This window comes from Oncorhynchus kisutch, linkage group LG8, assembly GCF_002021735.2.
Source record: "Oncorhynchus kisutch isolate 150728-3 linkage group LG8, Okis_V2, whole genome shotgun sequence".
In the NCBI taxonomy this organism is placed as follows: Eukaryota; Metazoa; Chordata; class Actinopteri; order Salmoniformes; family Salmonidae; genus Oncorhynchus; species Oncorhynchus kisutch.
The window spans coordinates 59,137,467-59,148,043 of record NC_034181.2 but is presented as its reverse complement, the minus strand read 5'-3'; the positions used below and the strand labels follow the sequence as shown (position 1 = coordinate 59,148,043).

Here is a 10,577-nt window from a genome sequence, read left to right as displayed (position 1 = left end):
ACAGATGGGCTGTCATTTAGGCTGCTTCAGCCACCTGACAGCATACCCAAGTAGCCAACACTAAAAAAAAATTGCTGGGTAAGAAACAACCCAATTATTTATTCATTTTTGGTAGCCCAGCGCAGGGTAAATACTGGACAGAACACAAGCTGGGTTATTTTAACCCAGACAGTTGAGTTCCCAGCCAGCAATGAGGAATCGGCCCAGAAGCGGCCTTCTTCCGGGTGGCCGGAACTGATTGAAACAGTCCGGTATCGGGTGTCGCAATTAAAATGAATGACTGCTCAGAATCAGCCAAAGTGCCGATTTTGCCTGCATTTTACCAAAATACCCCCAGAAGTGGCCCGATGCAAATGTTAATAAATGTATACAAAATTACCCGATTCTGTCATATTAAATATTACTATTATACATTGTATACATACAAATTATACCCATCCACAAAGTGTTTGTTTTTTTACACCCCCTTTTCGTCATATCCAATTGATAGTTACAGTCTTGTCCCATCACTGAAATTCCTGTACAGCCTGCTGCTCTGCAGGATGTTTCAAGAATGGGGTCCAACAAAGCAACAAGAGGCAATCCATGTGCGGGAGATTTTCACCTCCTACAATTAGACACCCTATTACCTACACACTCATGTCTCAATCTGATTGATGGATTGTGTTGTGCAGTAAGCAGGCTCAGGTGTATTACTGTGCCTCCTTCCACCTTCAAAGAATAGGCAAGAGGGCCAACCATGGAGAATAGTAAGACACTTAATTATTTGTTTAACTACGCTATATTTTTTTGTCCTCGTGTGTCCGTTCATGTTTTTCAGCATAAAGTACTCCGCAGCCGCAGATTCCTGTTTTCCCTTTAACTACCTTATTTTCTCAAGAACAGTCTCTCTCCTTCACTTCATCCCTCCTCTTCCTAAATCCTTGAGGTTATATCAGCTGTTAGTTTTGCATTTCACCTGATTATTATGAGTAACAATGTTAGAATAAAAAATAAAAACAAGGCTTCAACATGCTCTTTCTCGCTCTCTCACCTTCGGGATGACAAGACACTACTATAATTGTGATGCACTGAGAGAATATTTGGGTAGCACGGTGATTCATTAATCATATCCCTGCTCCTATGTTCTTACCTCTTTCCCTTCCTGTCTTTTACTCCTCTTGCCACCTCATCTTTCTTCCTTTGTCTTTATTATTCTCAACAGATGTGTATTGACGGACAGATTGAACTTGGATTTATAAAATTACAAATTATAATATGAATGCATGTATTTATAACACTTGGACAATTAACTTCTTTCAATAAAGTGTTTCACATTCTCTACAGGTTGAAATGAAGTCTCTCATTTGATGAAATACTACACCTGTCCTGTGTTTATCAGATCAATGCAGATGAAGGGCATTAGATATTGAGATGAACCGGTTTTAGAGTATTTACATGATGCATAGGAAGTGTAGTGTACTGTTTAAAACAAGTATATTTCTGAATATTTGAATTACAAATCAGCCTTTAACTAGTTAAATCCTGTTTCTAGTCTGTTAGTTACCATGTGTAACCATTGATGTCCCAGGACCAAGATTGGTAAACACTGAAGTGTATGATTGTAATGCACACATGCAGACAGAGCATCATTCAAATACTGGAATTTGATACTCCTGGTATTGGATATGACTGAACAATTATCTCAAAGACATTCATACCCGAACTGCACCTTTATTTGACAAGGTAGAGTACATGATCAGGGAATATATTAAAATGTACAGTCTACAATATATATATTTTTTCACCTTTATTTAACCAGGTTGTCACGGCCGGTGCTGGAAGAAGACCAAGGTGCAGCGTAATGAACATACATTTTCCTTTTTATTTCAAAATGTCACCAACAAAGCAACAAACAAAAAAACAACCGTGAAGCTTACAGGGCATTAGTGCCACAAACAAAGGGAACTTCCTACCCTGAAAGGAGGAAAGGGGCTACCTAAGTATGGTTCCCAATCAGAGACAACGATAGACAGCTGTCCCTGATTGAGAACCATACCCGGCCAAAACATAGAAATACAAAATCATAGAATGCCCACCCCAAATCACACCCCAACCAAACCAAATAGAGACATAAAAAGGCTCTCTGTGACACAGGTAGGCCAGTTGAGAACAAGTTCTCATTTACAACTGCGACCTGGGGATGACAAGTGAAATATACCCGCTGGAGTGCGTGCTACGGGCGGGTGCTGCTATGGTGACCAGTGAGCTGAGATAAGGCAGGGCTTTACCTAGCAGAGACTTATAGATGACCTGGAGCCAGTGGGTTTGGCGACAAATATGAAGCGAAGGCCAGCCAACGAGAGCATACAGGTCGCAGTGGTGGGTAGTATATGGGGCTTTGGTGACAAAACGGATGGCACTGTGATAGCAACTTGGATGTAGTCTGAGTAGAGTGTTGGAGGCTATTTTGTAAATGACATCACCAAAGTCGAGGATCGGTAGGATAGTCAGCTTTACGAGGGTATGTTTGGCAGCATGAGTGAAGGATGCTTTGTTGTGAAATAGGAAGCCGATTCTAGATATAATTTTGGATTGGAGACGCTTAATGGGAGTCTGGAAGGAGAGTCTACAGTCTAACCAGACACCTAGGTATTTGTAGTTGTCCACATATTCTAAGTCAGAACCGTCCAGAGTAGTGATGATTTAGTTTCACTTGCATTTAAGAGCAGTTTAAGGCCACAGAAGGAGTGTTGTATGGCATTGAAGCTCATTTGGAGGTTTGCTAACACAGTGTCCAAAGAAGAGCCATAGGTATACAGAATGGTGTCGGCTGCATAGAGGTGGATCAGAGAATCACCAGCAGCAAGAGCGACATCATTGATGTATACAGAGAAAAGTGTCGGACCGAAAATTGAACCCTGTGGCACCCCCATAGACTGCCAGAGGTCCGGACAACGGGCCCTCCAATTTGAAACACTGAACTCTATCTGAGAAGTAGTTAGTGAACCAGGCGAGGCAGTCATTTGAGAAATCAACCGATAAGAATGCGGTGATTGACAGAGTCGAAAGCCTTGGCCAGGTCGATGAAGATGGCTGAACAGTATTGTCTTTTATCGATGGCGGTTATGATATCGTTTAGGACCTTGAGCGTGGATAGGGTGCACCCATGACCCGCTCAGAAACCAGTTTGCATAGAGGAGAAGTGGGATTCAAAATAGTTGGTGATCTGTTTGTTAACTTGGTTTTTGAAGACTTTAGATCTAGAGTGTCTCCCCCTTTGAAGAGGATCTCATGCATAGTAATAACTACATGTATATACGACTTGCATCCTTTGCACAAAAATATTATATCCTACTCAATCCATAGGCTTCATTAATGTCATTCAGACAGTTTTTAATTTGATACAACTGGCTATGATAGCTGAGGTTCATAGCTAGGCTCTGAACTAATATGTATACCAAACGTTTGGTTCCATACACAGATCGGCTAGATAGCTAGCTACACATCTATAGGCTTACAGGTATTTTTTACCCTCCACTGCACAATAAGCAAGAACATAGCTAGCTACGTTATTTAATCTATCTGCATGGCAAATATCAGCAAGACAAGCTTACACATTTGAACATTCAATTTGCAGTAAATGCTTTAACTAGCTAGATTCTGTTTCACAAGATGACAGCCTGGTTTGCTGGTTGTTTCAGGAGTCCCTAAAACATTAAACAACCAGAATTACACTATCATACTAATGTCACAACACCCATAAAGCTAGCCAGCTATCTGGCTAATGCTAGCTGTATAGCTAGCTTGTTAAATCGCGATATTTGTAAATTAACTTTATGATTTAAAAAAATATGCATAATCATTTGTCTCTACATTAACTGACATATTGTTCTCAATTGTATTTTTTTTTTTGCATGATTCGTTATAGTCACTTACATGTACTACCATCATAGCATTTTTGTCAGCAGTCTTTGCTGAAGAACGTCTCTAGCCTTGGGTCGCGTAGAGTCAAATTCGTCATGGGAACCACTCGAAATGATTGGTCATCATCCAGCGGACACCGCTGGTGATTTGCACAGTTGGGGAAAGTTTCTTTTTCACCGCCTCCCACGCCACCCAAAGGTCCCCCGCCCCCTTTCCATTGATTTGAATGGGAAGCGGTGTTTCACTGCGCGGCAGCCTGTGCTAGTGTATCATGACCGTGGTGGGTCTCCCGGGCGCGCCGGTTGCGACACATATGGGTATCAAACCAGCATCTGTAACACCGCAGGTTGCACTGCATGCAGTGTCTTATTGACCGGTGCGCCACTCGGAAGGCCGCATCCACAATTGTTTTAATGCTCATGAATTGCCTTGCACAAAGTATCAAAATACTAAAATACTACTTAAACAGAAAAGACTCTTAAAGAATTGAATTTAAAAGTAAAAGCAATTTTTTTTATCACAGTATGTATGGTTCTCAATCAGAGAGAACGATAGACAGCTGTCCCTGATTGAGAATCCTACCCGGCCAAAACATAGAAATACAAATAATAGAACATAGAATACCCACCCCAAATCACACCCTGACCAAACCAAATAGAGACATAAATAGGATCTCTAAAGGTCAGGGCGTGACATTAGGAGACGGTCCTGGCGCTTGCCAGACTTTCTTGGGTGCCCTGAAGCCTTCTTCACAGGAATTGAACCGCTCTCCTTGAAGTTCTTGATGATCCGATAAATGGTTGATTTAGGTGCAATCTTACTGGCAGCAATATCCTTGCCTGTGAAGCCCTTTTTGTTTAAAGCAATGATGACGGCACGTGTTTCCTTGCAGGTAACCATGGTTGACAGAGGAAGAACAATGATTCCAAGCACCACACTCCTTTTGAAGCTTCCAGTCTGTTATTCGAACTCAAATCAGCATGACAGTTATCTCCAGACTTGTCCTCATCAACACTCACACCTGTGTTAACGAGAGAATCACTGACATGATGTCAGCTGGTCCTTTTGTGGCAGGGCTGAAATACAGTGGAAATGTTTTTGGGAGATTCAGTTCATTTGCATGGCAAAGAGGGACTTAGCAATTAATTGCAATTTTTTTGTGTCATTCTCAAAACTTTTGGCCACGACTGTACACTGCAATTTTAAACGTTTCTTATATATTTTAGCATATTACATATTCTAATATAATATAATTTTGATTATTTATTACATATTGTAATAAAGTGGTAACTATCCCAACATTGGGACTTGCATTATCTCTTAAGGAACATATACACTTCTGTAAGCCTGATAAAAGCTTCAAAACTGCCTGAAATATAATTTTCTTTGAAATTATGCAATAGGAAGAGGGGGAGGGGGTAGAGAGAGAGAGAAGTAGAGGGACATATGTTAATTTTACTATCTGAAATTGTATTTTCTTTGAAGTTTTACGATAGGAAGACGGGGAGGGGGACATACGTTAGTGCCAACAACTTTTTATGTGCTAAGAATACAACAGAACAGAGGAACAGCAATGACATTAACTCTCACAAGTAGCCAAAAATAATATCTGAAAGCCACGTCCCTACTAAGCTATGCCTACCTTCTTATCTGACCCACTGGATCATATCTTAATAATAACACAGCATCAACAACCCAACTTTGCTCTTTTTTTAAAGAAAACAACCCCACTAAGTTGCCCAATGCCTGTAACCCAGCAGTTGGGTCATCCAAACAATTTTTTTAGAGTGTACTCATGTACTTCATCTGTCAAAACTGCACTTTTCATTGCTGTTTGCGGTTCTGTCAACAATGTGACACTTTTATATATGTATTTTGCTCTTAAGTTGTTTCATGTCAGTCACCAGCAGTGGTGTAGTGCTGTGTCGTGTCTGTTCCAAAGTATTCCCACAAATACAAAAAAAAGAGATATGTGATTGTGTCTCAAAGTAATCTAGGTATGAAATTATTATTTTCAAATACAATTTGCAGTGTACAAATTATTACAATTATGTTCCGGCCTGACCATCCATCCCGCAGCTAAGTCTAGTTGCCTACCACTGGCCTAATTTATAATAAGGTAGACCGAATTTGGTGTTTTAGGATTTGATAAAAACAGAAAATTAGCCCTATTTGAGCCACTGTGTGTAAGCATAGACAATCTGCAATTTGGATGATGCATTGTATGTCCATTCTAAAAATGATGCCGGTTAATTGAGAAACGATGACAAAATAAAAATGTGAAATTCACTCCGGTACCTACAAAAGTAGCACTCAACCACTGGTCCCCATGTCAGGTCAAAGCCGTGCACTCCAGCCCCCTTGTTCTTTACTCTTTCTAAAAAACTAAACCTGTCTCCATTCAATAGTGCATAGATGTAAGCTGCAATGGTCCTCCTGAGTTCCAGTCTGAAGCTGGTCCATAAGCTAAGGTTTCTGTACATCAATGTCCACAATGTCACTGAGCATAGAAAATACTGTAATTTACCATGCACTTTGAGTGTTTCACCATATGTGGAGAACACAATGAATCTACACGGAACAAAAATATAAACTAAACATGTAAAGCATTGGTCCCATGTTTCATGAACTGAAATACAAGATCCCAGAAATGTTCCACACACACAAAATAGCTTTTTTCTCTCAAATTTAGCCCAAAAAATTGTTTACATCCCTGTTAGTGAGCATGTCTCCTTCACCAAAATAATCTATCCACCTGACAGGTGTGGCATATCAAGAAACTGATTAAACAGCATTATCATTACACAGGTGCACGTTGTGCTGCGGACAATAAAGGGCCACTCTAAATGTGCAGTTGTCACACAACACAAGTTGTTGATGTCTCAAGTTGTGGGAGCATGCTGACTGCAGGAATTTCCACCATAGCTATTGCCAGATGATTGAATGTTAATTTGTCTACCATAAGCTACCTCCAACGTCGTTTTAGAGAATGTATGGCGTCGTGTGGGTGAGCAGTTTGCTGATGTCAACGTTGTAAACAGTATACCCCATGGTGGCAGTGGGGTTATGGTATGGGCAGGCATAAGCTACGGACAACAAACACAACTGCATTTTATGGATGGCAATATGAATGCACAGAGATACCGTGACGAGATCCTGAGGCTCATTGTCGTGCCATTCACCCACCTCCATCAGCATAATGCACACTCCCATGTCGCAAGGATCTGTACACAATTCCTGGAAGCTAAAAATGTCCGTTCTTCCATGGCCTGCATACTCACCAGACATGTCACCCATTGAGCATGTTTGGGATGCTCTGGATTGACGTGTACGACGACGTGTTCCAGTTCCTGCCAATATCCAGCACCTTCTCACAGCCATTGAAGAGGAGTGGCACAACATTCCACAATCAGCCTGATCAACTCAATGCAAAGGAGATGTCATGCTGAAAGAGGCAAATGGTGGTAACACCAGATACTGACTGGATTTCTGATCCAAGCCCCTACTTTTTTTTTAAAGGTATCTGTGACCAACAGATTGTAACAGCTGTTGGTGGAAGAAGGTGAGGACCAAAGCGCAGCGTGGTACATGTTCATGTTTGTTTGTTTGTTTGTTTATTTATTTATTTATTTATTGACACTGAACACTAAATACAAAGAGAATAACCGTCCTGAAAGGTGAAAAACACTAAACAAATGCCCACAAGACACAGGTGGGAAAAGGCTACCTAAGTATGGTTCTCAATCAGAGACAACGATCGACAGCTGTCCCTGATTGAGAACCATACCCGGCCAAAACAAAGGAATACAAACACATAGAAAAAGAAGAGAGAATGCCCACCCAAATCACACCCTGACCAACCCAAAAATAGAGACATAAAAAGCTCTCTACGGTCAGGGCTCATGTGAAATCCGTAGATTATTTCCGTATGAACTGCAACTCAGTAGAATATTTGAAATTGTTGCATGTTGCGTTTATATTTTTGTTTAGTATAGCCAGATGCTCTGACACAATATTAATATTAACATGAAATTAGATTTTTTTTAAATAATAATTTCCAGGAATACCTTTCAGAAATTTTCATTTATTTTTGCTTTGGAAATTCATATTTTCTAAAAGCAAAAGTTATGTTTAGAAAGAAATACAGAACACCAATATGCTTTCAAATGTTGTGTATTCTAAGGAAATCACAATTCTAATCTTTATTTCACGGTCTTTATAAAATGTCTGCTCAAACAGACGTAGGAGATAGGCATCATATGTCCTGTTTTTTTCAGTTCTCACATGCACTGCAAAACAACCAATAAAAACGCAGCTCTCGTTTTATGTAGGCTGCAGCCTATAAAAACGGTATTTTCCTCCTCGTTTTCAGTCTTCACGCGAACATGTTAGCTTTAACATGTTATTGAAGTTGTCTGGTTAAGCTAATATAATTTTTAAAAATGGGAACCATGCAACCCGAATCTTTATTGATGGGTGCTGGATCTTCCATGGCCGTCCCTTCGCATTGGAAATCGAATGAGATGCTCAACTGGTCTGTGGTTACCCAGGGAAACGCCACAGCGCTTGGGGATGTGGAGATGCCTGCGAACCCGCGTTCGCATTATGGACAATTCTCTCCGTCTACCTCGGTGTTCTTGACCGTGCTCATGACGCTTCTGGTCTTCGCCACTGTGCTAGGCAACGCACTTGTGATATTAGCCTTTGTGGTGGAGAAAAGTTTGCGAACTCAAGGGAACTTTTTCTTTTTTAATTTGGCCATTGCCGACTTACTCGTTGGTGAGTGCGTAAATGTGGTGCGTGAGCAAATGCATTGTGTGCCACTGTTGTAAAGGTATACATACTGTTGTGCATGATTCATAAGCAACTGCTGCCCATACATATTTTCTCTCTAATGTTCTATATTGCCAAAATATTTTAAAACGCGTTTCATATGCGTGTTTAATTAATAGTCGTTCGTAACATTTGTGTTCCATCCCACCTGCAGGAGGCTTTTGCATTCCTGCGTATATCCCCTATGTCATTACCGGCGAGTGGAGACTCGGACGAGGTCTGTGCAAGATATGGCTGGTGGTGGACTATACTTTATGCACGGCATCAGTGTTCAACATCGTCCTGATCAGCTTCGACAGATTTATATCTGTCACCAGAGCGGTGAGAGCATTTACGCACGGTTATCCTTTCCTGCAGCAGGTTTCCTTTTAAACTTCCTGCGAGTGATGGGAGTAATGACATTTAAAGCCATATCAAAAATGATAACTGAAATATTTTATTTAGTGCACCAAGAACCTGTGTACACTCCATTTGAAAAATGCCACCATTCCTTCCTTTCTGTATCAGGTGAGCTACAGGTGTCAGAAAGGTGTGACCCGGGAGGCTGTTCTGAAGATGCTGAGTGTTTGGCTGGCTGCTTTCCTACTCTATGGGCCAGCGATCATGATCTGGGAGTACATCGCTGGTAGTAGCGTGGTGCCCGACAAAGAGTGCCACGCAGAGTTTTACTTCAACTGGTATTTCTTGATGACAGCATCCACTGTTGAGTTTTTCACCCCATTTGTTACTGTCATGTACTTCAACATCAGCATCTACATCAACATCAGGAGGCGGAACCAGGTGAGGGATGAGCAGCCCGTCGAGGGGCCTGGGGACAGTGAGATGGAGGCCCTGAAAGCTGGAGTTCAGCATGTATTCTTCGTCAGACCAGTGGACGGTGAAGCTCCAAGGATCCCAAACAATGCTGCCAGGTTAGGAGGTATTCTATCTACTGCTAAAGTGTCAGCAGTAACTGGGAACAGCAACAATGAGACAAGTAAGGACCGCAGTATTCTGGACCTTCCTCCACTGCAAGTGGGCGATGTGGTCCAGCATTCCAGGAGGACGCGGTTCCAGGCTGCGGAGCCCTCGTTCAGTAAACAGCGCAGCCGGTCTGAAGTAGCTGCCAGTCGTTTCCGTCTCTCAAAGGACAAGAAGGTTGCCAAGTCCCTGGCAGTGATTGTGTGTGTATTTGGCCTGTGCTGGGCTCCCTACACACTTTTAATGATCATCCGTGCCGCGTGTCATGCCCAGTGTGTCCAGCACTACCTGTATGAAATTTCTTTCTGGCTACTGTGGGTCAACTCCTCCATCAACCCTGTCCTTTACCCGCTGTGTCACACTAGCTTCAGAAAGGCTTTCAGAAAACTGCTTTGTACCACCAAGATTAAAATTCAGCCACAGTATATGGAACAAATGTATTAAGCATGACCAATTTGCACAGAAAACTATGGCCTCGTTCTGACAGTTTTACACTTGATCAGTTGTCTCATGTCAACGTAGGTGGACAGGTCGTATGAGTGTTGCACAACACTGGGTACAGATGGTCAAAATGAATCTTGTCTTGTATTTCTGTGTAGTATGTGCGTGTTTAAAATCTTACAACGTGTATTATTTTAGAACACATGTAATGTCTGTTACGTTGAACAATAAATACATGCAGCCACTCACCTCCTGTTTATTTTCCTGGCATCTACTTTGAACACTGGTGCCAGATGTCTAAAACCTTGTGCAACACAGAGTATGTTAGCCTTTATATAGTATAGGCACCAACGCTTAGCTTAATGACAAAGAAAAACATGTTGCCAGCTGTGAAAATGATTCCTCTGGCCACCGAGAGCCTGTCTCCATTGAACAGT

The 10,577-nt window shown here is 41.6% G+C and overlaps 1 protein-coding gene across 2 annotated transcripts; it reads left to right on the top strand.

Moving 5' to 3' along the window:
- Positions 1-8,264: 8,264 nt before the first annotated feature.
- LOC109895022 (histamine H3 receptor-like) lies at positions 8,265-10,406 on the top strand. Of its 2 annotated transcripts, XM_031830747.1 has the most exons (4): positions 8,265-8,685; positions 8,894-9,060; positions 9,247-9,416; positions 9,507-10,406. In XM_031830747.1, the coding sequence occupies exons 1-4, from the start codon at positions 8,349-8,351 to the stop codon at positions 10,141-10,143; spliced, it is 1,311 nt and encodes a 436-aa protein (XP_031686607.1). In that variant the 5' UTR covers positions 8,265-8,348; the 3' UTR covers positions 10,144-10,406. The 2 variants fall into 2 exon arrangements, with proteins under 2 accessions (XP_031686607.1, XP_020344267.1); XM_020488678.2 differs by having other exon boundaries at positions 8,266-8,685; positions 9,247-10,406.
- Positions 10,407-10,577: the final 171 nt, after the last annotated feature.